We start from the raw sequence: 27368 nt of genomic DNA on the forward strand, positions 1-27368 counted from the left end.
TCATTTCAGGTGAATTATCTGTAGGTTTCTCTCTCTCTCACACGCACGTTAGAATGAAACTTTGTTTTGTGCACTTCATAAGCTAGTTCATGTCATTCATTCTAGTATGGTAAACTGAAGTTGTTCTAGATTAGACCAAGTGATCACTGGTTTGATTCTTCCTCTTATATCCACAACCTTTTGCCTAAACATGGTTATAGCTTTTCAAAAGGAAGACTGTAGCTTTCTGAAGCTTGCCGAGTCTATTGGTGACAAACATCAGTATCTAATTTGCTGCTTAATTTTTTCAGAGTATTTCTAGTTTTCAAGAGCTGCATTAGAACCCACAGTAGCGCACTGTGGCATGATTATCGTAGCTGTGTTTTGTAAAATGTGCCATATATAAAGCAGCAGTCTTTAGTAATTTTGGTTGTGGCTTGTTGAAGGGTTAGGTATTTTAATCATGGTGATAATAGTTAAAAACAAAGTAGATCACAATTTTTATACAAATAAGTTTTCACACAGTGTTTGTGTACAAAGTGCCCACATAATGCTAGCATGTTTTAGTTGTGGGAATCAACTTACTTGGATCTGCCCTGCCGTATGGCAGCATGACAGAACTCATGAAGCTTCAGCTCGGTATCCTTCAGGGGTTGTCTGTAAGGGCTGCTTTCAGGCCTGGTGTGTAGTAATTAAAATTTCGGTTATCAGGTTAGGAACAGAACTCATTTGCCTGTCCCCCTTCCACCCACTCACAGCCATTTAAATACTTTAAAATTCTGTTTTTAAATCTTTGTTGATGTAGATTTTTTAAGCATCTGAAAAAACATTTGTCTTGTTCTGTGAAACTAGTGAAAATGGAAATGTAATGCAAAGATGAATATATAAACACTACTTTTGTTTATAAAGCATAGGCTTTTTTGCTAACTTTGAACTCCTTTAAACTAGTTAATTCTTAATTTTGACTCTTATATAGTTAATTTCAGTGTAAGTTATATTGATAGTATTTTCTAACTAAGCATTTTAGTCACTTTCACCTCATAAAATAATTAGGCATACTATTGTGTCAAGTTATTTATGTAGTCTTTTTGTTTTTAAATTTTATACCAGACAGTTTTAAGATGTTCTAATGCCTTTTTTTTTATTATGCTAGGTTGTGATTCAGGGAAATGATGACATCGCAAACAGAGCAATAGATCTTCTTAAAGAGATCTACACTAATCTTGGCCCAAGGTTACAAGTTAATCAGGTAAAAAAAACAAGTGACAAGAAAACTGGAATATAATAGGATAGAAAAACAGTAATAAAATTCAATTTTGTGATATTTTTATATTTGAAAACTTTGAAAAAAGAGCATAGTTTTCATGTTTTGGAGAGTATATTCCTGAGTCCAGCCATCGGGTTCTGGTCAGATGCACAGTTGATTTTTTTCTGATATTTGCAGACTGAACTCTGATAAATTTTTCATGTTAAATTGATCTGTCGTATTTGCTCTTTCTACTCAGAAAACAGTTCATATCATGTACTTAAGTAAGCCTTTTGTTGAGCTTCCAATCGTGGTACTTGTGCTAGTATGTTCACTGGATGGGTCTGTTGGGTGTTGTCACAAGCTAATCTGATCTTTTTTTATGTCATGTCCCTTACAAAGGGTCACAGTTTCCATATAATGGTCAAGCTGAGCTCTAGCAAATCAGGTATTATCTCCCTACGTTAATATTTGCTGGGAGCTGCGTTTCAGTGGACAGAGAGAAGAGATAATGAGTTTCTGAAAGGTCAGAGGAAGTGAACTGTTGGGAGTTCACAAATTTGGGGGGGAATATTGTCCTCCAGACAATCTCCAATTGGTAGTTTGCCAGCTGTATTTCTTGAAACTCCAATTTTCATACTTGTCCTCAAAAACACTTTTATAGGCTTCAGAGCTGCTTGTCTGCTAGATAGAGCACAGCTCCTCTAGGTAATGCATTTACAGCCGTTCAAGCTGTATCTTACAGATGGGCTGTATGCTTCTTGCTTGCTATAGGTCTGGGCTTACTGAGCATGTGTAGATCTGTCCAGCTGCACATGGTTAGATCTGACACTTCCAGGAACTGTTGGATTTACTTAAGATGCACACAAATATTTTGTTTCAGTGTGCTGGTAGCTCCTCTGCTCCTGAGCTGCCTCTAAGAAAAGTGGCTACTGGACTGTGGTTTACTGCCATAGCTATGACTGTTAATGTTTCTATTGCAGACTACTACCTGGAGACACTGCAAACTTTTTACAGTGGTACTATAGGTTATATGTCAGTCTAGGTCAAGAGCAAGGAGATGTTAGATATCAGGCAGGAGGAAGAGATTTGCTGCAGCTGCCACTATACTGAATCTAGTTTAAAATCCATTTCTGAGTTTATGCAGGAAAAGAGTGTGTATCTGGAACTGGTTTATGTGTTTTGGGGGGGTGGGGGTAGTTGTTCTGGTGGTCTGTAAATGTTCTGTCTTCACTCTTAGTGTAAAGCAAGTTAACCTGTACTAGATTGTTAGCTAGAGATTCTTGTAACATAGTCTGAGGAAATGAATAAAAGAAAGTCCAATTTAGTGTTCTCTGTGCAAACTTTCACTTATTTAAGCGCAAGTTTGCACTGTACAGTTGCAACTACTGATGACTTGCAAGATTTTTGAAGTGCACACTAAATTAGAGCTATTTGTCAATGGGAGTTTATTCTAAAGTGGAATAAAACAGCTTTGTAGAGTAACTTACCTGGTTTTGTTTTGCCTTTTTTTGGTTGTGGTTTTTTTTTTGTTTTGTTTTGGGTTTTGTGTTTACTTATACCATTGGATTATCCTGCTGAAAAGATGGTTTTTACTATTTCTTGTAATTGCACCAATTTCTTGATGTAATTAGGTAGTGATTCATGAAGACTTCATTCAGTCCTGTTTTGATCGTCTGAAAGCCTCCTATGATACATTATGTGTGTTGGATGGAGATAAAGACAGTATCAATTGTGCAAGACAGGAAGCAATACGAATGGTGAGAGTGTTGACTGTTTTAAGAGAGTATATAAATGAATGTGACAGTGATTACCACGAAGAGAGAACTATTCTACCTATGTCAAGGTATGTGTGAAAATGCACGACTGTGATTTTGATTTGTTAGCTAAAATACTACAAATATCTTTTTGCTATTTACATTCTAAAGGGTTTCTATTCAGGGAATCTATTTATAGAGTTTCCAAATTCCATTTTCTTCGCTAATACATGAAACTGATCTGTAGCAAAAAAAAATAAAAAAAAAAAAAAATTGAAAGATCAGGCAAATACAGGCATATATGAAAGGGACAGCAAACCTGAGAATAAACTCGTTTCTGGTGTTTTGTTCTGTAACTAGCACAGCATACCCTGTGGCTAGATTGTTTTGGATGTATTTCACTTTTTCAGATAATTCTTTAAAAGCAGTACTGTTCTTTAAGTTAGCGTGGGCAAAGCTGCTCTGTTTTTCATAGTCCTGCCATACAAAACCCATGTTGTTAATGTATATCTTCATCTTCCAGAGTTGTTTACAGAGATGCTAATCTTACTTTGCAAGCTTAAATTTTGGGTTATCTCTAAGTGAGATATTCTGTATAAATTCCTCGTAAAAAGGGGAAGAAGTTAACAGCACTTTGAAGTGTATTTATTTTCTATATACCTTCATTATTCCTATACTTGTCTTTGAGTAAAAACTTAGCTTAAATCCTAGCTGCTCCTTCTTTAACTCTGGCACAAAGAAAAAGGAAATACTTAAATCCAATGTTGTGTAGATATTTTCACAAACAAAATACTTTATTTCCTGAGAGGAAAGCAGAACAGAAAACTGTTTAAATGTTCTAGTGTTAGTGGCTGCTTTCTGTGGGAAGAAAGTCTCAAAAATACATAAGAAATACACTGAGATTGCTATGGATTTATGATGCAGCTAACATATTTTTAGGCATGGTTGTGGTTTTGTCCCCTTATTTTAAATGCCCTTTTTGTCAAGAAAATCGAAGAGGTTGCTGTTTCTTTGTGATGCGTCAGTAATTTGCAGTGCTCCTACAGCATTTTTACTGTATATATTGATTGCTTAGTCCTAATAAGTTCTCTTGTTGGTTGTGGGTGCATCTTTTATATATGGGCTGCTTATTTGATTAGACTAATTTTTTCACAGGTCTTGTTGGCAAGGAGATTTTGTGAGGAATTTTTGCCTTCCTTTGTTGCGTGGGATTAGTTTGTTGGGCTTATCTGGGCACATGTTTCCTAATGACTTCCCTACCGTTGTGCAAAGTGTGATCACTGCTAGTGTGAAAATGCTGCTTCTTTTTTTTGGACGTCTTTAAATTTTTTTTTTAAAAGCATTCTGATTTTTAAAATTGGAATTCTAATATAAAACTTTTAACAGCTTTTGACAGAAGGCATTAAGACTTGGTGACCTGATGGCTTTTTCTGATCTTGGTGTATTTAAAACTGAGTTGTTTTGTTAAAGAGCAAAACACAGTTGCCAGTCTGATTGAACTTTATTTGCACATTTTGATAAGGAAATTACAAGCCAGAGAAAAGATCTAGAACTTCCTAACAGACTTTTTAAAATTCTGTCAATGTTCCTAACCTGACTGTAAAGTTGACCATATGTTTAATGCACTTGTGCAGAGTGTGGCTTCTTGAAAGTTTCTGTGTATGTTATGTTTGCATAATTGCTGGGACTTTCACATAATCTCATGCTGGAGTATATCACCATGTGTAAAGATTTGATGTTGAAATATCTGCAACACAAAATACAGCAGAAAAAATAATTTATTTCCTGAGGGCAAAAATAACTTTATCTGGTTGGTTTATTTTCAGAGCTTTCCGTGGTAAACATATCACACTGGTAGTTCGTTTTCCAAACCAAGGCCGGCAGGTGGAAGATTTGGATATTTGGTCTCATACAAACGACACAATTGGCCAAGTACGGCGTTGTATTCTCAATCGTATTAAAGCCAATAGTGCTCACACAAAAGTAGAACTGTTCATTGGTGGTGAGCTGGTGGACCCTGCAGATGATAGAAAGTTAATTGGGCAGTTGAATCTCAAAGATAAAACGGTAAGTGTTGCAAATTGATTATTTATGTCAATTCAGATGTCGCTTCCCTTTTGTAAATGCTTGAAGAATACCATGCATAGGATCGCTTACTCTTGTGAGATAGTTCCATTCCTCCTCCTTGTATTATGCCATTAACATTATATCAGATGCCTCTGTAGTAAAGAATCTTCATTTTTGCATAGTATTAAAACTATGATTGTGTTTTTCAGCTAATTACAGCTAAGCTTACACAGATAAATTCTAATATGCCCTCAAGTCCAGATAGTTCTTCTGACTCTTCAACTGGTTCTCCGGGCAACCATGGCAATCACTACAGCGATGGTCCAAATCCAGAAGTTGAAAGCTGTTTGCCTGGAGTGGTAAGCATATTCTGAAATGAACAGTTTAAAAGCATTTTTTCCCCTATACTTTGTCTTTAAATAATGAGTTTTATGGGATTTTTTTTATTTGCTTACTTTAAGATCATGTCACTGCATCCTCGATACATCTCTTTTCTTTGGCAAGTTGCAGATTTGGGCAGTAGCCTAAATATGCCACCTCTTAGAGATGGAGCACGTGTTCTTATGAAGCTCATGCCACCAGGTAAATCTTAATTTTATCCTGTTTTATCTTGTAATCCCCTGTATAATAATTTCTTGCCTGTTATATAAAAATGAGGATCGGAGAGTATTTTCCATTTTCTGGTATTTTTTTGATACTGTAATTCATGACTGTTATCCTAATTAGAATTGTAAATACATTTCCCAAATAGTTATTTCTTGTCTGTCATGCAAAGTTGCTTACTTTGCAGTTGGTACTGGGGTTCAGTGCCACAGTGCAGTTCAGTGCAGTGAAGATGGGGAGAAGCATTGTATTTTTGACGTGGTTTTGTAGAACTGCTTTAACAGGATCACTTTTCTACTGACAGAAATAATCATTGCAGAACACTTCATAGCCTGATCTTGTCTGTCAGTTACATTTTTTGCAACTTTTCTGATAGACTTAAAATTTTTCAGTTTTATAATTGTAAATACTACTGGCTTGTTCTGGTGTAATTTTGTTACAAAATGTTTATAAGTTGTGGTTTTATTGCAGATAACACTACGGTTGAGAAATTAAGAGCTATTTGTTTGGATCATGCAAAGCTTGGGGAAAGCAGCCTTAGTCCATCCCTTGATTCACTATTCTTTGGTCCTTCTGCCTCACAAGTGCTGTATCTAACAGAGGTTTGTGATGCTTTGCCTGTTCTTTAAAAATCCTCAACTCTCTCTTTAGCAATCCTTTCTGTAACGTTATGGAAGCCTAAGATCAAATTCTGGTTTGAAATTAATAATTGAAAATACTTAACAATTTACTTGGAATAAGCTGGTGAATGGCCAATGCTGTCAAAGCATTGCTTAAGTGGTATTCCAACATAGTCTCATGTTCAATCATGTATATTCAAGCTAGTGCATTTCTGTTAGTTAATTCTGTATTTTGTTCTACAGGTAGTTTATGCCTTGTTAATGCCTGCCAGTGCACCTCTGGGAGAAGATGCCAGTGACTTCCAATACAACTTCTTAAAAAGTGGTGGTTTGCCTCTTGTATTGAGCATGCTGACTAGAAATAACTTCCTGCCAAATGCAGATATGGAAACTCGAAGGGGTGCCTACCTTAATGCTCTAAAAATAGCCAAATTATTGCTAACAGCAATTGGATATGGCCATGTTCGAGCTGTGGCAGAAGCTTGTCAGCCAGTTGTGGAAGGCACAAGTACAATTTCACCGGTAATATAAATCTTCCTTGCTGCAAATAGCAATGTACTCTGGTTTTTATGTTGTCTGCAGCAGTATCTATCTACTCTCCATTGACAATCTCTCTGAGTGAGTTGCATGTCAAGAACTCACAGTACTTCCAGATAATGTTGTCTAATGATTTTAAGAAAAGAGATCAACTTACTAAACAAATCCTGTTTCTTTCTGACTGTAGAAAAGTTAGGTGTGAGATCCACTTGCTCTATGTATGATTTTCAATGGTTGGCATGATTGTCAGTACAGGTAACTTTCCATTTTCAAATACATCTATCCCATAAATGCAAATTCTGATTCTTTTGGGCTGTTGAATCTATTGAAGGATGTGCCTCTGAATTTCTTGAATCTCCTGTTTATGATTAGAGCATACAACAACAGAACTGATGTTGAGCCATGCCTTTTTCTACACAAAAATAAGCCCTTGGCTTGTTAGATTCGTAATTTTGTCTGTTGCTTGTAGAAAATTCTTGCAGAGAATAGCTAGGTATATTGCAAAGTTACATGTTGATAGTTGAAAGGTGTCCTACCCTGAGATTTCTCGGAGTTGGAAAAAGACAGTGTAACACAGGTGTTCTGAACTGTGATCTCACGTGTCCATAGTAGTAGATTTTATGCATGTTCAGTATGGCCAGGTAGTTTTTCTACATCTGGACAAATAGGTTGTGGGTCAAGATTTTCATTTTTGCCCTCTTACTGTAGGTGTACAGCATAGAGCCTAAGAATTAAAATTTGCTGCTATCCTTGGACACTTGCTTCCAGGTGTTCCAGCTGGGTTTTTTTAATTTTCTTTGTGAGGTTCCATCCTGAATAGTTGCTAGAGCTATCAGCCTATACTCAATAATATATAGAGGGCCCCACTTCAGGGCACTTTCTTCCAGGATATTTACTAAGATCCATCTCTGAAGCAAAGTAGTACATTCCCCTTAAGTCTGAAAAATAAATACCTGTTTTGGTTAGCTGCATCTGTTGGAAGATGCCAAATTCATTCTTTGTCAAGGAAATCAAAACTCTTGGTGATTACAAAGAGGTGAAGATCCCTTTTCATGTCTTATGTTAGAATATAATAGAAACATCTTAAAGCAAACGTTTGCCACCCTATCCTTTGCCTATTTAAAATGAATAAATTTTACTGCCCTATTTTCTTATGACAAGTATTCAAAAGGCCATTTGGAACACAGAGAACAGTGGTTGAGTCTTGAAGTACTGTTTGAAACAGATTTATGCTGACCACTTAGGAGGTGGTAATGTTTGTCCATGACTGCTGACATTCACCGTTTAGTGTTGCAAACATCTAACTTTATTAACTGATTTGTTGGAAAAAACACAGTTATTCTTGCTGTCATTGTGGTCTTGATACTTTTTATTGTTGCAGCACCAATAAGCTTACACCTTGGGATGGAGGTGAGATTTGTAAATACCTTTCATCTGTCTTATCTAAAGCACAAGTACCATAGCATAACTGTCTGTCTTGGCTTTCCATCAGTACTTAAGAGAATGAGGTAACCAAGATTATGTGTCTGCAGTCTTCCAGTTACTGGTCTGCTGCTGTCACTAGGACCTTTTACATTTTTATTTTCTTCCTTGCTTTCATAGAAAGTTGAATCAATAATGTTGTTAAACATAGTATTCTGGTACATAGATCCTGATTTGCCTCCGTATATATTGTGTTTGATCATACAGCCTGTTTCCAATAGCTAATTGTCTGTGTAAGCTGTTAGTCTTCAGTGGGAGTTCTGTAATTTTGCTCCCTGAGTCAAGTGTCTTAGTGAAGCTGACAAAGCAAAGGGATATGACTAGCACCAGGTGTTGCAGAACAACTTCACAGTGTGTCTTTTGAGCAGCATTTGAGCCAAGTTTTTTTGATTAAATGGTACTGGAAAATGAAGAAACTTTTTGTACAAGAAGTTTTTACCTTGTAACCACAGCACACAGTCTATTCAAGCAAGTATGTCTATGAGCAGTAAACAACCATTTCAGATTTGAACTGTCGAAACTATGAAGCTCTGTCAGCCCAAGGAGAAGGAACTCTGCTCAGATCAATACAGAAAAGATCAAAACTTGTCTTGCTGCCATTTCTGTTGTGAAAGTATGATAAAGAACAGGAGAGAGAATTCAGAACAGCATTCTTCAATAGTGGTCTAAATCAAATGTTTAACATGTACTTAACTATAATGAACACTGCAGCCATGCTCTGTGTGGACACTATTAGCTAATTCAGAGGGATATCCATTGCTTTAGCAAACCCTTTCTTTCCTACATCAACAGAAAGGGAAGGAGGCGTTGTAATTCTAAATACTCCGTTCACTTGAAATAATCTGATCAATAAACAAACCCCCAAACGGAAGTAGTTTTGAGCAAGTGCCTCTCCTCTTAACTACTTGTATGATCATACACTGTAGCATACAGTGTCTTCAGATGTGATGGTATCTATTTGAAAATGTGGGGGCTTATTTTTCTTGGTGTTTGCAGTTTCTGTAAGTAGTTTTCCTTCCAAGTTCTTACCTACTTCTACCATACCTTTCCAGGTGACTTTAGATTTTCATATCTTCTTCTTCTCTTTTTTCCATGTAAAAATAAGTGTAAGAAATACTTTCTTACAGATAAACCAGGCTACACATGACCAAGCAGTGGTGCTACAAAATGCCCTACAAAACATTCCTAATCCAACTTCAGAATGCATGCTAAGAAATGTAGCAATACGTCTTGCACAACAAATATCTGATGAGGTTAGTGAATTCCTTTCTGTCACCTTTTTTTCCTGTTGGTTTGTGTTTTGGTTTTTTTAAATCTTTAAATTTATTGCTTTGCAAGACATGGATTTTCCTTCTAAAATGTCATGGAACATTATCTAAAATATTCATATGGTTCATAACCTGTTAACTAATTAAGTATGCAATTGATTGTTTCCGTATGCAATTATGAAATTAAGTGTCTAATAGCATGAAGAGGCTTAAGTGAACTAGGCAGGTTCTGTACAAGCTCTTTAATGGATTTTGAATGTTGTTACACTTGGATCAGAACTTCAGGAATTTGACATAATAGATTTAAAGAAGTTAATGGGTATTTTGAAAACATTTTTGTGATACTTTCTTTTTTTGGTCTTTTATGTTTTGTTTTTTGAGTAACATTCTCTTCCTGAAGAGAAACACAGAAAAGGGGAGGGAGTTTTTAAAATTTGAGCATGATTTTTAAATCCTGAAAGATAAGTCTCAAAGTCTTGCCAGTGTATCTTTATATATTGAAAATGCATTAACGATACAAGTGAGAAATTGGATGTTGGAGCTTGGTAGGGTTAAACAATGTGCCTTGCAAATCTAAGTCTTACCTGTATAGTATGACCAAACATCATTTGGATTTGGAATTATGAGTCATGTACATTAGTGAATTCTCCTGAATTCAGCAGAAGCTAAAATTGGAACTACTGCAACTTCCTCTTCCATGGTGAATCGGGATCCCTCAGTTTCCAGTGTGGTAGCAGTGAATATTGGTTTTCTGTACTGTATAGGATCCCTGCAAAGCTATCTCCAAACATTTCTGAGCTATCTAAATAAAAGTAGTCTCGTGTTATCATCTTAATGTTGAAGAATACACTAGTTCTTCTGAACAAAGAGCTGTGTCTAAAGAAAGCACAATGTACTAGACTGGAAGACTGAACCATCTGCCTTCCATTAGTGGTGGTGTTGCATCCATAGGTGATGGTATGTGTAAAATTAGCCACTTGAACTCTGATTTAATTAAATTCCTTCCACAGAAGAAATATCTTTTGAGGTGAGTTATGAAGAAAGGTTTTTAATTGTGCCATTGTCCTTTTTGGAGGATTTCTAATAATATTTTTTTCTTTCACCAGGCATATCAAAGCAAACAAAATCTGAATTTCTTTAACAGTATTGCTGTTAAAGTATTGTCTATAATTTTCTGAAATTATGAAAACTGCTGTAGATCTAAATTTCATATGTATTGTAGTTTGCCTTTGAAAGATTTTTTTTTTCTTTTAATGTTTTGATGGTCAAAGACTCTTTTCACATGACCTCACAATTTAAGAAAAATATAAATCTGATGTGGTTTTCATAGGCCAGACAGAAGACTACAGCATGGAAAGAAATCTTTCACCTTTCAAAAAAATTTTGATACTTCAGGATTTTAAAACTACAATGAGATTAAAAAAAAAAAAAAGATGTTTTTCTGTATGACAATTTTTTCTTGTGGTGCTGTTACTGTAAGGTTGCTTTGCTTGTGACAAAAGTGAAATACCTATTATTTTTCTTGTAATTATTGTTAAGGTCTATATCAGTAGCAAGAATGCACATTGTTCAGCTTTCCTGATGCAGCTAGCTTATTAGTTAAGCTGCTTAAAGTCTCCTTTTTTTATTAAGTCTGAGCATTAGAAAAATGAAATTTGACATTTTTGAGAACTTTCTGCCATCTACTTTTAAAGATTGCCTATTTTTTTGGACAGTTCTACTTTGAATGTAGACTCCAGAGAGGTTCAGGGTTTTTTTGAAAGTTGATGCAAACTGTAAATAATGGCAGTTGTAGTATATTTTGTAATGTATGTATATCAGTAGAAATTATTGGATGTTAACTCAGTTCATGCCCAAAATACTGAAGAGTGATTCTGCGTTCATAAGATTATATGATTCATAAGATACATGATCTATGTTCTTATTAATTTTAAACCCTTTATATATTAATCACATACTTGATAAGCATTAGTTTGTCTAGCTAACTATCAGCTAGCACAACAAATAATCATGGCGGGGACAAAACCCTAAAGTAACTTCAGCCTCTTATATTACTTAAGAGGCTAGCTGCCTTCGAGATGCATGCTTAGTGGTTTGTTGTTTTTTTTCCCCAAAATCAAGAATGTTTTAGCATTGAAGTTGGTAGTTTCTGCTAAATCTTACTCAGAATCAAATAGTTGCTGGTTATTTATCAAGAATGCTCACTTTCTTGTAATTCCTGGTACTTGTAGCATTATGATTTAAGATTCTGTAGTGCTATTTTCTATTAAAAAATGACATATTATGTAAGTGAAATACAAATGCTTTGCAAGATACATCTTTTTTTTTTTCTATTTAGGAAAAAATTCTTTGTTAAATTTTAAAATTTTAAACTTTCTATAAAATACATTTGTGAGAATTTAGAATCCATTGTAATATTTGCAACTGTGTTTTAATGTTGCTTTGGTTTATTTCTCTTCTTTTCAGGCTTCAAAATACATCCCTGATATCTGTGTTATTAGGGCAGTACAAAAAATTGTTTGGGCATCAGGTTGTGGGTCAGTTCAGCTGGTTTTCAGCTCGAATGAAGAAATTAGTAAAATCTATGAAAAGGTAAGAATTCCTAAGCAACTTCTTTTGTATATAACTGTTCCTTTATTTACAAAAGGGACAGTGTCAACCAGGTCAGGCTTAGAGTGTAACGAGCTTTTAGGTAGGTATCTTGGTGATTATGTATTTGGAGTCTAGTATACGTCAGTTGTCATACCAGAGTTTAATTTTCTATTTCACATTCCTTTTCTCATTAACTACTTAATTGTAACTTGAATCTGGTGTCAGTTCAAAAATGCACTAGTTCTGTAAGTTGCTGTAACATGTTTTAAGCCCAGTTAAATTCTGTATCTAAATAAGGAATAAGCATTTCTTGCTATGCTCGTTTTTGTCATCTTCAAACTTAAAAGGTCTATTCTACAGAAGTTGATTAAAAGCATATGTGCAGTCTAGAATGAGAAACAAGAGCTAATTGATCTGAAATTAGCACTGAAGCACTGGTAATTCTGTATGGCTTTTTTTCTTTTATTATGTAGATATGTAAAACATCTTCATGGTTTCATGTGTAGTTTACAAAAATAGTTTGGAGTTGGGCGTTACGTATTAGTATGTTATCACACACCTTGTGTTCAACGAATGTTGCTTACAGTTATAGGAAATAGTAACCTGTATTTTGGCAGTGATTTAAAAAAAATATTTTTTTGTTGTCTAAACATCTTCTCTTGTTCATCTTACAAAATCAAGTTTAGTACTCATCAATACATGCCTGAGAGTAAAAGGGAAAGGAAGATGTAGGGAGGTTTTATTCTTAGTGTATTAGCTGTTGTGCTTAAATGATCAATTAGAGGAAGAATGCTTACTTCAGCAAAATGCAACACCTCTTGATTTAGCTTGTGTAGTGATATAATGGCATCTGCTTCTATTGCTAGGAGAATGACTTCTTCGAAATAAGTTGGGGGTTTTTTGGTTGGTGTTTTTTTGTTGTTGTTGTTTTAGGTTTTTTGTTGTTTTTGAGGTGATAAACTTGTGTATAAAATGTGGTTTAGTTAGCGTGACAGTCCAGGCACATGAAGATGTGCTCTTATCTATACATTAGATGTTTTAAGAGCGGTAGTGCACTAGAGAAAATACACCTAAAGGACAATATACCTCAGTGTACTTTCCTGATATTTTTGTGGGTGAAAATTGTACAGTTTTCTGTAAAAATACCTTCAAATAACTGAAGTTTTAAAATAGGTGAAATTTAAGCTGTGCATTATCAGTCATCCTTCACAGGTTTGGGGGGGGGGGCAGGGTGTTTGTTTTTTGTTGGTGTTGTGTGTTTTTTTAATTAATTATTGATACTTACATGGACAGTTGTAATAAATGGCAGCTGCATTTGGTTTATGCTAGGCAAAAGGGAAATAAATATTGAAGGGAAAAATTGGAGACTAAAAAGAGGAAGAAATTGCAGAAGTGCTAAGAAGGAGGAATAAAGTACGCTTTGTTAAAATAACATTAAGAGAGGAAGGTGTCGCAGAAATAGAGGAATGCTATGCAAGAAAAGACACACTCTTAATTTAAGAGAATTGCGTTTGGTTATACAAGAGAGGAAGTAACTCCTATGGTAGTTTTATAAAGATTGAATATACTAGTGACTGGCAAACACTGGCTTAGAGAAAAAAGTATTTTAAGAAAAATGCTTCCTGTTTTCTTAGTTGACCACTAAATATTAGATTCTCAACTCATAGGTTATAGGAGCATTTTGCTAAGTCTGTGAGGTAGAGATTTGTCATTAAATGTTAGTTTAAGAACAAGAGCAGACTGATTTTTGCGGAATCAGGAATGACATGTCAGGATTCCTAAAAACATCAAAGGCAACTATGGTAAATGTATCTTTAAGAGGCACTTCAGAGTAGTCCCATCAAGTATGACTTCTGAAAGAATGTTTTGACCACTTAAAGAAGCTTCTGAACTTAACTAATGAATTCAATTAAACTTCAAAGTCAAGATAAATTATTTTGAGAGCATAACTTTTATGGAGTCTTTTCTGCCTCCTGCCTCAAAAAATTCTGGTATGGGAGTCCTCTCAGTGGTTGAAGAAGACTGTGTGCGACTTTCAGTGGTGTCAAACCATCATTTCCTTATTAGCTCAGAGAAGGCCCATATCCACCTGAAATACTGCAAGTATGCTGCTTGTACAGATCCGTCAGCTCTCGGTGCCTGAGTATAGGGAAGTATTTCATGGAGTGTAAAATGAACTTTGCCTTTCTACTAGATGCCGACAGCCATGCAGAAATAAATTTCTTTTCTAAACAGGGCTTTAGTGCAGAGTAGGTGCAGTCCTGAACTTGTTGAAAGCATTCTACTTTCACTTTCATATCTTGAGATGTGTCAGAATTACCACATCCTCCTGCTGCAGTGGTAGTGACTGCCTGTGATTTTTAGCTTTTGTGCAAAGACAAAATAGTGTCTGTTGCCAGACTGAGACATACTTTGCCCTCTTCTGCTGCTGTTCACAATTAGTTATCTTTTCTGCATTGTAATCCCTTTTTCTGCCTACTTAATCTTGATACCTTTCCATATATAAAACAAATACTTATTTTAAGCCTCTAGTTGATGTTGCTAACCTGCAACCATGATTACTGATGAATTAAGATTGAAACCTGCTCACATTCAGTTTTTTTAGAACTTCTTCAAGCTAATTAATTTTGGCTTAGATGAAGGAGAGGGCTTGCTTTTATTCTAAAAGTATTTATTTTGGAAAAATGTACCAAAATCAACTCACTTGATTCAAGTGTTTAATTGAAAGAGTAACCTATATACCAATTAGAAATATTATCCTTTCCTATTTCAAAAATCACCACAGCAACTACGTTTGAAATTTGGTTTAGCTGTTTCATGTTTCTGAAAAATAGTGAAGTGCTGAATAAATTCTAGCAGTATTGAGAAGCTTTTGGTTGAATAGGTTGTGCGTATCACAGCTTTATAAAAATGGACTTCTTGATGAATTATACAGCACTATAGCCTTTCTCTGTTTAAATAGTAACTGTTTCTAAAGCTTCAAACTCCAGGTTCTGAGTAGTAAAGAAAAACATCTTATTTAAAAAAATTGAAAAAATGCAAGCAAACAAAACCTAAATACAAACCAACAAACCCCCCCAACAATACTAACTCATGTAACTTTTGCCTACAAGCTTCCTATTTAACTTCTGGCTCCTTAAGTTCATGCTTGGAATCCTCCTTTGAGAAGCACAGTACTGGAAGTTCAGGTCATCCCGCACAGTGCTTTGAATCACATCTGAGCGGAGTGCATAAAATACTTGGCACTGATAATCACTTACCAACACAAACCACAAATTTGTATACTATTTAGCGTATATACCTTGGAGCCACTTGGGTTTCTTGGGATTTTTTTCTTTACCCACTTTGTGCTATCTTGTTTATTTTTACAGACAAATGCAGGAAATGAACCAGACATGGAAGATGAACAAGTTTGCTGTGAAGCATTGGAGGTGATGACCCTGTGTTTTGCTTTGATTCCAACGGCACTGGATGCGCTTAGTAAAGAAAAGGCATGGCAGACCTTTATCATTGATTTACTATTGCACTGTCACAGCAAGTAAGTTCTGATGGTTTTGTGTTGTGTTTTTTTTTTTAATCACATATGTTATTTTACAAGTCAAAATGAATATAAAGCCTAAATGCAAAGCAGTGACTGCTTATTTAAGTGACTTTCCACCCTCCCCACCCCCCGTGGTTGTCTTAATTTATTGTTTAGTAATATAAATCTGTAATTTGGATATCTATCCTAAAGTGGTAGCCGTATCAGTCCCATCTGCTTTGTACTCGTAAGGAGGATATTGTCAAGCCAGATGGATGCCTGATAATGTGCTACTGATAGCTTTAGAACAACTTATTTAGAATAAAATAATAGGTACTTTATGTTTTTCAGAAATTATGTGAATACTTGCTACATTAGAATATATAAGTGACTTAGGTATAGAAGAACTTTCCTATACTTTTTCTGGTAAGTAAAGACAAGATACAGTACTAGCAGTTTGAGGAGAGGGGGAAATTAAGATTTAATCCTCTGGTTTTCTTGCATTGGAGTGGTACATTTGTGACTCTTCATGTGACTCGCATGTTTACATAGAGCTGTCACACCGAAGCTGTCACCTGGTGCAGTAGCAGTGTCTTGGAGGAACCGTTAGCACTGTTGGGGGACAGATGGACAGGGAAAACCAGCAGGAGCTGCCGAGAGCAATGTGGTTCAGTTGCTCTGCAGTCCTGCCATAGAGTTCAGGGATCTCTTGTTATCTCCAAGCTATTCCTACAGATCTCCTTAGACAGCATCTGCACAATACAGCATCTGTATGATGCGCGTCTTGTGACTTCTTTAGCCCATCTGAAATTACTATGTGAAGTATTGGGGTGTGTATTTTTGGAAGCCATCCAAGTGGAAAGTTTTTGTATGTTGTTATTAGTTACCAGTGCTTTGAACTGTTACTAAAGATTTAATTATGGTTTTGTAAGATATCTCTGCTGCTGTTTCATGAATATTTTAACTTTTCTTTGACAAAGGACAGAGATCAGAAATTAGTGAAGTTGTCTAAGCTTTTCAGTACATTTTAAATGGAGTCAGGTTATGGCGCACTCAGATGAATGGAGTCAGAATTTCAGCACCATGTTTTGGGCGTTTTTTTACTGTTCTAGATAAAACAGGTTTAAAAGTCTCATGTTCAGGAATATTCACCGTAAAAAAAAAAAAGCATCAATAGTATCATCAGAGTATCTCTTTACAATGAAGTATTTGCACACATTGGTGAAACTGGAGTGTTACTATCAGAATCCCACAAGCTTTATTAGTTTGCAACCTGTGGTATAGAATGCTGAATTTTCAGCTTCACTGAAGCTTGTTATTATCACTTAAGTTACAGAAGTTTAACAAAACATGCTGACAAATGTATGTTGTAATTTTACACATTAAATGAAACAAGCTGTTTTTCACTATTTTTGGTAACTTTCAAGGCTGATAAGTAAGAAATCACTAAATTTTATTTTTAAAACTGTCAACAGTTGATACCAAGTTACTATTTTGACAGTAAGTGTATGTTGGCCACATGTCAAATTTGGAGTACCAGTACAGCTGAATAGCATGGGCAAGTGTCAGTGCTGCCCCATCCTTTGATTTTTGATGTGTGTCCGAAGATTTATCAGATTTATGGCTTTTTTACATGATTTTAAGTGTACAAATGCAAGTAATGGGTGATAATTTTTATAATAAATTTCACTGTAGTTATCTGACTTTCTGGCATTGTATTTGGAATTTAAGTGACATTTCTCAAGTGTTTTTACCAGCATTTGTTTATATTTCAGTTAGTGTTTGGTATAAATACTTGTTACCACTCTTTCAGTCTTTGAAAACTGCAAATGCTCTTTGGGAGGATTTTTCTGTTGTGTTCATATTTCCTTAAGGAAGTGAACTATTGGTTCACATCAGAAATGTCTAAATCTATAAGTCAGTTTAGTCTCTGAATTTCATTGTGCAGGTTCTATCCAACACAGCTTGTGATGGAGGTAGAATGTCTTTTTAGCAAAACCTACAGTCTTGATTTACAGATGGGAATATCTGTCATAGTTTTGCCAGTCTCTTCCAATGGTTACTCTTCTTGCTGATTTGAGCTTTGTTGACTAAATTTGAATCCTAGCTATTTCGTATTGTTATGCCTAGTGAATAGTTGACTACTGTACTTTTCTTCCTAAAATATTGGAAGAAACTAGATGTGTTCCCAAGCTGGGGCTTCTCATTTCACATGTTTTGTTGGCATGTCAGCCCAGGTCTGAACAGCAGTGGCTTAATTCCCAAGGTACATTAGCTTTTTGCCCTTTAAAAATAAGAGTAGTATTAATAGATGGGGTTTGTTTGGGTTTTTTTGTCAGAGGGGATAAAATTTTTAAGGGCTTCTCTTATCCAAGTGAACTGGTGCTCAGCTCCTTATCTCTGCTTTATTTCTCCACCTGATACCGTCAGTACAACAAGCTAACCATTGGGCTCTTTTCTCTCATATGCTTGTAAAACTTCCGATATATATGATAATCTCACTTAGAATGCCACTGTTCATTATTACATCATAGTTAGAATAGCATAAACATGAGTAGAAACGGAAGACTGCTTTGAAAATGAAGACGAAGTTGAACTAAGCTAAAAAAAGTTCCTCTTTTGAATTATTGTGGAAACAAGTTAGTATTTGCAGTGCAGAGAAAGCTTTGCAAATACCAGACAGAATTCTGAATATCCTTCCAGTTTCAACTATTGTTCTCTAATCTCCTACCCTCAATCAGAGAACAATGTGAGCAAAAATACGCATGTGAGAAAATGGTTTTGGTGCGCCATAAAAGACAAGGAAGATGATCAAGTTCAGATCTCACAAACATGATCTTTCTGGAAAAGATCAGATGGATTGGTGGGGTTTGTTTCTTTCAGGGGTTGAGAATGTATAGAACTTCTGCTGTTTCCTCATAGCATAACCATGCTACCTATAAATTGAGAAACAGAATGCAAAATGTTTAATACTAAATACTAGAGCAGTTCTTACTCTCTCTTATTATACTGATTTTATAGTGGTGACCCCTGAATACAAGACTGGCTTAGTCAACAGTATATAGCTGAACAGTTAGGCCTAAATGATCCTGGAACCCAGAAGTATTCCACTGATGGCTGCAAAGTGTTTAGTGGTCATACATATGTGGCCCAAATAAATAAAAATTCTTACTGCTTCTGTAAAGCAGTGGCACTTACACCCACTGAAGAGGCTGACTTCTGTTAACTAAACAGAAATCTGTATCCTGGAGCTATCAATAGGAGGTGATTCAGGTTGCCTGCCTTAACGGAGGTGTCTGGTCTCCAGCTGTTTCACCGGGTGCGTGTGAGTTCATCATGCAACTCGTGTCCTATCTGCTAGCTCTGTGCTGTTGTCATGGTGTCTAACATGGCACTAGATGCCTGCATTTAGGCAGCTGCTTCCCTTCCATGGTTCCTTAAGAGCTCTTAAATTGTTATAGCTTCACAAAAATATACTACTTGTGTTCAAATACTGCATAGTCCTTAGAGACATAACAGTGTGATGTATGTGTTTCCTTGGTCATGTTTCTCACTTCTGGAAAATAGCACCTTTATCTAATTCTTCCTTTAAGTGCATGAACCTAAGGAGTGTCTATGTGATGTGTCCCAAGCAGCTGAAGGGTTGCATCTTAAAATAAATTTCTGTGAGAACTTTTATGAAAATGTCAGCTCAGCGATCAGATCCCATAAAATGTCAGTTATTACTAAGAACAAAACAGTCTTCCTCCACCCCATGGTCTTCTGCAACTCAAAGAAATGCAGTAGAACTTGCAAAGATCAGAGAAGGGTGACAAGGGAGATCAAAGCTCTGAAATTACTTCCATCTGAGGAACAGCTGAATAGCTTGGGGCACTTCGTATTGGAGAGGAGATAAATGGTGGGAGGAGAATACCACAGAGACCTTTAAAATCAGAAATAGCAAAGAGAGAATAAATAGAGTGTTTCTTTGTGTAAGAACTTCTTGAGCATAACATTTAAGCAGTGTAAACCTTTGGTTTGGAAATAGTTTGAGGGGTTCTTTCATGAATTTGTCCAGTGAGGGCTATGAAATACTACTTTTGGTAGTCTTCCTGAACCACAAATTGTTAGAAGCTGAGAGAACGTTCTGGAGAAGTGTCACTGCATGCTTCCCTCTTCTTCTGTACTTTCCTGGGTGTATACCAGAGACAGGGTGCTCAGCTAGGTGCATCTTCGTTCTGACCTCATGGTCATTCTTGTGTCTCTCTTTGAAGCACAGTTATTCACACATGAAAGAACTCTGAAGGAAACAGGATTCTTTCGTGTGCTTTCCACAGTGACCTCATGGGCAGAAAACAATGACAGCCACACCAAAAAGACACTGTAAAATTCAGTTTCTTGTATGTTGAGATACTTTCATAAAGCACAGCATTCATTTGTATTCTCCCCCACCCAAGCAGAGTTGTTTCTAACAGTTTTTACAAGATACAGTGCTTAGACAATTAATCTTACAACTTAAAAGAATAGGGTTTGCCTTAATTTTTTTTTTTTTCCTTAAGCTTATCCATTCCCACATTATTCCAGTGGTTAGATTAAGTTCTTAGATGGAAAATTTCCTTTAATTCTTGCCACTTGAATTTTCAGGGGGTCATCTTTTCTCATTTCTTACTAATGATAAATTTTGATCACTTCATAGATGCTCAGCAAACTGCTGTGGTGATACATAAGAGCAGTTTTACTAGGGTGGTTCTACTTTGTCTTTCAGGCACAACTGGTGCTTGATTAGAAAAAAAAATTATTTAGGGTTGCAAATTGCTTGTTGTGTTATGCAATATTTGCTGGCAGTTGCAAAGGTTTAGTGGTTAGATGCTGATAAGTTTCTTTTTCTTTTACCTTTAAATATTTGATTTGTGGAACAGGTTTTGTAATAGTAATTCATGTGTCTAAAATTTCACTGCAAGGAGAAACAGTATAATGGGTAGTGAATAATTAAAGTATTCCCATTTCTTACATTATGTGCAGTTTTAGAAAATGGCATTAAGCAGATAAGCACAAATTTAATTTTTTTTTTTTAATGTCCTGTTTGGATAGGGAGATTGAATTTAATGTTTCTATTAAATTATTTCCAGAACTGTTCGTCAGATGGCACAGGAGCAATTCTTTTTAATGGCTACCAGGTGTTGCATGGGACAGAGACCCCTCCTTTTCTTCATTACCCTGCTGTTTACTGTTCTAGGGGTAAGTTTTTAGTGGTAAAGGCTTCAGTACAATGTGAATTTCTGTAAAAAGTAGTAAGACAAAATATCTGCAAGAAAAGGCAAATTGCTATTAATAACGGTCACTAAAATATAGATTCCTTTTGACCTATAAGCAGGCAGCACAGTTGATTTCCATTTTGAGTTAGATGAGGAGGAAAGGGACTTTTTTGCATTTTCTGATAAGGACATGAACAATAAGCTTTAATATATGCATTTGGTCTTCAGTGAATGCTAACCTTCAAGTAAAAATCATTAGCAGATTAGATAGATACCTACAGTTATTGCCTTCTTTTACTGGGCCTGCCAGGGCTTTTCAATTCTGCACGCTCATGGCTTTCTTGAATGTTTGATCACTTCACTGTTTGGTTCCCATTTAGGTATAGAAATTGCTACTAAAATAGTCCAGAAGTCATTCATTAAGAGCAAAATACAATTATAAACTTGTAAAGGGTTGAAAATTGCCTTACACTTCTTTTATTTCATATTTACTGCCAGTTTTAGGGAAAATACGTTAGCATTGTACTATAAGTAGAAGTCTTTGTGAATTCTATGTCATTTGTTTTTGTTTACATAGAGTACTGCAAGAGAGAGAGCTAAGCATTCTGGAGACTACTTCACTCTCTTAAGACATCTTCTTAACTATGCTTACAACAGTAATATTAATGTACCCAATGCTGAAGTTCTTCTCAATAATGAAATTGACTGGCTTAAGAGGATTAGGGTAAGTTTTAGGACCAATTTATCTCTGATAATCAGCTTTTTGCTGCTTTGTTGTGAAGTACAGTTTTAAGCTTGGTAGATGTGTATTATTTAACTAACTTTCTCTAAAATGGCAGGATGAAGTAAAAAGAACAGGGGAAACAGGTGTTGAAGAAACTATCTTAGAGGGTCACCTTGGAGTAACAAAAGAGTTGTTAGCATTCCAGACACCTGAGAAGAAGTACCATATTGGTTGTGAAAAAGGAGGAGCTAATCTCATTAAAGTAAGTTCAAGTTTTTTGACCTATGGAGTTTCTTGATTTTTTTTTTTTTTTTTTTTTTTTTTTAACTATAAATAGGTAAAAAGAAGCTTCACATCTTGTGGTCTGTAACCGTAAAAGGTCCCAATTTAACTGTCTGACAAGGGCTTCTAATTGGAGTTTAATGTTTTCTTTAAAACTAATTTTTAGGAAAAAATTACACATTTCATTCATAAGAGTACTTAACATTTTCATTCTTCGGAACTGCTGCGTATGGAGTTGCTGTGACATCGTAAGCTGTTATTCCAAGACTCGGCAAACATCACACAAGGATAATGAGCTTAGATACAGGATAGTCCTGTACAGGACTGCTTTCATTAACCCTGTATTGTCTTTTCTCCACATGTTCTTAATTAGTGTTGTTAATGTTTATGGCAGGTTTGAACAAATGCATGACATCTGAGCGTGTCTTTAATCAGATGTGTTTTCTTTGTACCTCTGATATCATACAGTAGGAATATTGGGTTTTTTAGCACTAATAGATAAAGAGCTTTGTAGATAATACTGGTTTGGCAAAACAAAATTTTTACCAATCAAGAATACTACAGATTTATTTTTAAATTGAGGGGGTGGGTTTGCAGGGAGCCACTTTAGAATGGAGTTACTTTGTTCTAAATTTAAAAGCTTGTTGTGGTGTTGCTCTCAATTTTAGCTCTTGGGGTTTTTTTAAGTACTCCTCTGGTTCTCAGGCATTCATTTGTGTAATAACTCTTATTCTGTTATAAAATAGTACGCATTTCTGTGGTAATAGGTGATTTATTTTCTTTTTTTGTTGTTGTTTTTTGTTTGTTTTTCAGGAGTTGATAGATGATTTCATCTTTCCGGCATCCAATGTTTATCTACAATACATGAGAAATGGAGAATTGCCTGCTGAGCAGGCCATACCAGTCTGTAGTTCACCAGCTACTATTAATGCTGGCTTTGAGCTGCTAGTTGCACTAGCAGTTGGATGTGTCCGAAATCTCAAACAGATAGTAGACACCTTGACTGAAATGTATTACATAGGTACAGCAATCACTAGTATGTAATATTTTTAATTATCTATTTTCTACTTTTTAATGTATATATTACACATAGGTTTTGTTTATATTATCAACTGAACTAGATGCTGAGTTTTTTAGGTTGTGGTTTGTTTGTGGCTGCTTTTAATGTTGCAAAATGAGTCTGTCAAAATCTAGAAAAGTTTGTCCATGTAGCCTTTATTTTTTTTCTTCTTTATGCAGTAAATGTACTGACTTGCATTACATGGTTGCATCCAAGTTCCAGCCCCAGTCACTTACACAGTCTGACCCTTCCTACCCTGATCTCTGGCTACTCCCCTTTGTTCATACCAGCTCCCAGGAACCTCATTCTGTCTGTATCTTCTACTTTTGTCTCATTGTTTCAGGCTCTGCCTAACCAATCCCAGAACCTCATCAGGTATCTTTGGCTTAGTTTTAGTGCCAGTCTCTTGGTTGCTCACCTAATTTGTCATTATTGTCCGCACACAGACACAGGTCCACTGTCCTCTTTCCCTTTTTAGTTCTGTACTCATTCTCTGCTTGTCGTAGTCCTTTCTCAAATGTTTGTTTTCAGTTTTGGCTTTGTCTCAGCACAGCTCTGCACTTAATTTCTCCTCTTCACTGGAGAAAGATTATAGTAATTGCAGAATGTACAAAAACTTGCAAATGTTACTGTTTCAAAAACTGGCAGTCAAATGAAACTTGGGCTAATTTTCACAAGGATGGTAAAAGGCTCATACTTAACACAGATTTTGTTATCAATAAAAAGCATGTAAGACTTTCTTAAAAATGAACAAACAGGAACATATTTTCTGCAGCCCTAAATAAGATAGCTAAACCATTTTGGCTGTAATATTAACAGGAAAGGGGGGGGGAGCGGGGGACGGGACTGCGGACGGGCAGACCAAGAAAACAAACAAAGCAAACACAAGCTCCTATGGGAAGAAAGGCTGGGAGAGTTGGGGTTGTTCAGCCTGGAGAAGAGGTCTCTGGGGAGACCTTACTGCAGCCTTTAAATACTTAAAGGGGGCTTATAAGAAAGATGGAGAGAGGCTTTTTACCAGGGCCTGTAGTGACAGGACAAGGGGCAATGATTTTAAACTGAAAGAGGGTAGATTTAGATAGGACATAAGGAAGAAATTCTTTACGTTAAGGGTGGTGAGACACTGCAACAGGTTGCCCGTAGAAGTTGTGGACATCCCACTGTTGGAAATGTTTGAGATCAGGTTGAGTGGGGCTTTGAACAACCTGCTCCAGTGAAAGGTGTCCGTGCCCATGGCGGGGAGCTTGGACTAGATGATCTTTAAAGGTCCCTTCCAGCCCAAACCATTCTGTGATTTAACAGCATGTTTAAACTAGTAGAGTTGAGCAAAACTGTAAGCAACGGGAAATAGTATCCCATAGTGGAATTGTCTACTACCTCTCACAATGGCAGTGCTGCTTGCCCAGTTGTTGGTATCAGTGAGTCATTTGAGGTTTTAATTTCTTCCTGTTTGGTTCCATCTCAAATGAACAAATGAAAATGGTGGCTTTATGGTTTCCCCCCACACCTCATCCTTTTTTCTTCACCCTTTTCTATTGGGAAGTAGTGTATTTCTTATCACCTCACCATTAGAAGGATTTTATGGCATTTCCTTCCACTCAAGTATTTGATAAGCACGACAGAACACCAGATCTCTATGGTATGTCAGACAGAAGAGAGAACACATGTATGAACTGTGCATGCTGTGTGTTTCATACACCAAGTAAAGCTTGCTTGTAAACATGCATGCTCTTACTTTCTTTTACATCAGAATTTTTTGTTAAAAGTACAGAACAACAGGTTAGCATAGGAAACCTGTGGTCGTAAATCTACTCTGAAGAGATGCGAGAGGCCTGAGGGAGAAGACTCAGGAGAAGAAAATCTGTCACAGGTTATATAGATAGCATTAGCTAAAACTGTTTCCCATCCTGGCAAGGAAAAGTGAGGCAAAAGTGAACTATTGTAATTTTAAAAGTATAAATTTGTGAAAGGCTTATAAGTTGGTTATATATTCTAGATTCATTCAGCTGAATTCTTCAGCTAAGAAACTTGCTGGTATTGAGAGAAGGCTTCTGTTTGATACATAAGCAGACTGATTTTTTTTGTCTGGCCACCTTTTTAGTTATGCAATAGAAGAAAATGGTGTAATGTTAAGATTACAGATGGAACTGTTGTTCATAGAAGTTGTGTTAATTTTAGCAATTAAGTTTTCTGGTGGAACATTTGTTTTATTAAACTGCAGTATGATACAAACTAATACTAATTTTATGCAACTGCCCTTTGTACTGCATTGATGGTCTAATTCTTTTATAACAAAATAGTTTCCTAATCACATTCTGCTATTTTCTTTTAGCTTGTGAAGCACTTACAGAATGGGAATATCTACCACCTGTTGGGCCTCGACCGCCAAAGGGATTTGTAGGACTGAAAAATGCTGGTGCCACTTGTTACATGAATTCTGTCATTCAGCAGCTGTACATGATTCCAGCCATCAGGAATGGGATTCTTGCAATTGAAGGCACAGGCAGTGATGTAGATGATGACATGTCTGGGGATGAAAAGCAGGACAATGAGGTAAATTTAATTATGTAGAACTTGCTTATCTTTAAAATAGAATTCTTTTTTATGAAAAGGTTATAACAAATTTAAGTTGCTAGTCGCTTTGCTTTCCACTGCTAGCAGTGGAAAGCAAATAGCATAATATTTCTTCCTTGAATAGGCTTGCTAACACAGAGGCAGTTCGGAAGATCCAAGTAGCAGGGTTTGCAGACTTCCTCCTCATGGATTTGTACGTGAAAGCACTGTACACCACTTCTGCTACCAGAATTCTGTTAATGCATACAAAGACATTATCTGTTTCTTCAGATGAGAACATGAAACACCTTAGATTGTTAAATTAAACAAGGGATACAACTAGCTATGAGACAGCTACATATCAAAGTTAATTGCACAAATTTTCTTTTGCTTTTCAGAGCAATGTTGACCCACGAGATGATGTGTTTGGTTATCCACATCAGTATGAAGACAAACCAGCACTGAGTAAAACAGAAGATAGAAAAGAGTACAATATTGGAGTTCTGAGGCATCTCCAAGTAATTTTTGGTCATCTCGCAGCTTCCAGACTACAGTACTATGTACCAAGAGGGTTTTGGAAACAATTCAGGTAAATAGAAAATTTAGTATTGATGTCTGTTCACTGGACCACTGAAATGCAACAAAACTAATCATAGTAGAAGAAATGGTAGTGATGTAAGTGTAAATTAGCAGAACTTCTGCAGCACTGTATCTGTTATCCTGTCTTTTCACCATTCTGTAGAAGTCTGTTAATAAATCAAAGTTTACAGCAAGATGGTTATTTTGAATTCTAGTAGTTCTTGACCTTGATATTGAGACTTCGAATTAGGTATGAAGCTATACACAAAAGCTTGGTTTTGCTTATCAGTAAGTGTGCGTCAGGGACAAAGTAACAGGTGGTATACTACATCACAAACCAATAAATAGTTTTTCTCAGTAAGAAAGAGGGATTAATAGCTTGAATAATATTTTTTTAGAAAATAAATTGTTGGAGAACAAAACAAAAAATATTTGACAAGAATGTGCTTCTGTTTTCAGACTTTGGGGTGAACCTGTAAATCTACGTGAACAACATGATGCTTTAGAGTTTTTTAATTCCTTGGTGGACAGTTTAGATGAAGCTTTAAAAGCTTTGGGCCATCCAGCAATGTTAAGTAAAGTTTTAGGAGGGTCCTTTGCTGATCAGAAGATTTGTCAAGGATGCCCACATCGGTAAGTGTTTTAAGATTCTTCTTTCTTACAGAAAAACAACCTGTGTTTGTACCCTTATAAAAGTGACTCAAGAGTTAAGAGTGGGGTTTTTGTGTGGTTTTGGTGGTGGTGGTTTTGTTTTTGTTTTTTAAAGCTGATAGAATTTGCTACCTTGTTTTTTCTACAACCCTAACATTAATTTGTCTTCAAGTGCCTTGAAATACTTGATTATAATTGCTTCTACTTAGCAGATTGTATGTGAAGCATTGTGTATTGATCAGGGGAGGAAAAGATACAGCTTTTTCATGTTTAAAGTGAAAACAACTTAGGGACCGAATGCAATGTATAAAATTTTAAGATATGGCCAACAGGTGTTGCTGTCTTCTGTCTTCCATAGTGTGTGGATAGAGCAGACCCAGGTATGAATCTTTAATTCCAATGAGTAAAACTCCATTCAGACTCATTATGTAAGCTGTAATTTGGGAGAATGGTGTAGAAAGTTTATCTTTTTCTTAAGATTTCTGGTGTAGTTTCAATTAACTTAAAATGTGAACATTGAAATTCAGCTTCATATAGGATATGTAAAAAAACACCCATACCAAATCAGACTGAAAGTCTGTAGCCCACTGTCTTGATGATGGCGATCAATGACA

At 36.0% G+C, this 27368-nt stretch overlaps 1 protein-coding gene across 2 annotated transcripts in view; it reads left to right on the forward strand.

Moving 5' to 3' along the window:
• USP9X (ubiquitin specific peptidase 9 X-linked) overlaps positions 1-27368 on the forward strand; it is a 102557-nt gene that overhangs the window by 55502 nt on the left and 19687 nt on the right. Inside the window, exons 17-33 of one of the 2 annotated variants that reach the window (XM_069784951.1) lie at positions 1133-1228; positions 2860-3071; positions 4809-5049; positions 5259-5408; positions 5511-5631; positions 6124-6254; positions 6516-6794; positions 9419-9544; positions 12026-12151; positions 15523-15689; positions 20780-20888; positions 21483-21629; positions 21745-21891; positions 22725-22947; positions 25304-25524; positions 25923-26113; positions 26563-26736. In XM_069784951.1, coding sequence (XP_069641052.1) covers positions 1133-1228; positions 2860-3071; positions 4809-5049; positions 5259-5408; positions 5511-5631; positions 6124-6254; positions 6516-6794; positions 9419-9544; positions 12026-12151; positions 15523-15689; positions 20780-20888; positions 21483-21629; positions 21745-21891; positions 22725-22947; positions 25304-25524; positions 25923-26113; positions 26563-26736 — 2861 coding nt within the window. The remainder of the gene's footprint in view (positions 1-1132; positions 1229-2859; positions 3072-4808; positions 5050-5258; positions 5409-5510; positions 5632-6123; positions 6255-6515; positions 6795-9418; positions 9545-12025; positions 12152-15522; positions 15690-20779; positions 20889-21482; positions 21630-21744; positions 21892-22724; positions 22948-25303; positions 25525-25922; positions 26114-26562; positions 26737-27368) is intronic. The other variant, XM_069784952.1, reaches the window with a different exon arrangement.

This window comes from Haliaeetus albicilla, chromosome 6 (genome assembly GCF_947461875.1).
Source record: "Haliaeetus albicilla chromosome 6, bHalAlb1.1, whole genome shotgun sequence".
Classification (NCBI taxonomy): domain Eukaryota; kingdom Metazoa; phylum Chordata; class Aves; order Accipitriformes; family Accipitridae; genus Haliaeetus; species Haliaeetus albicilla.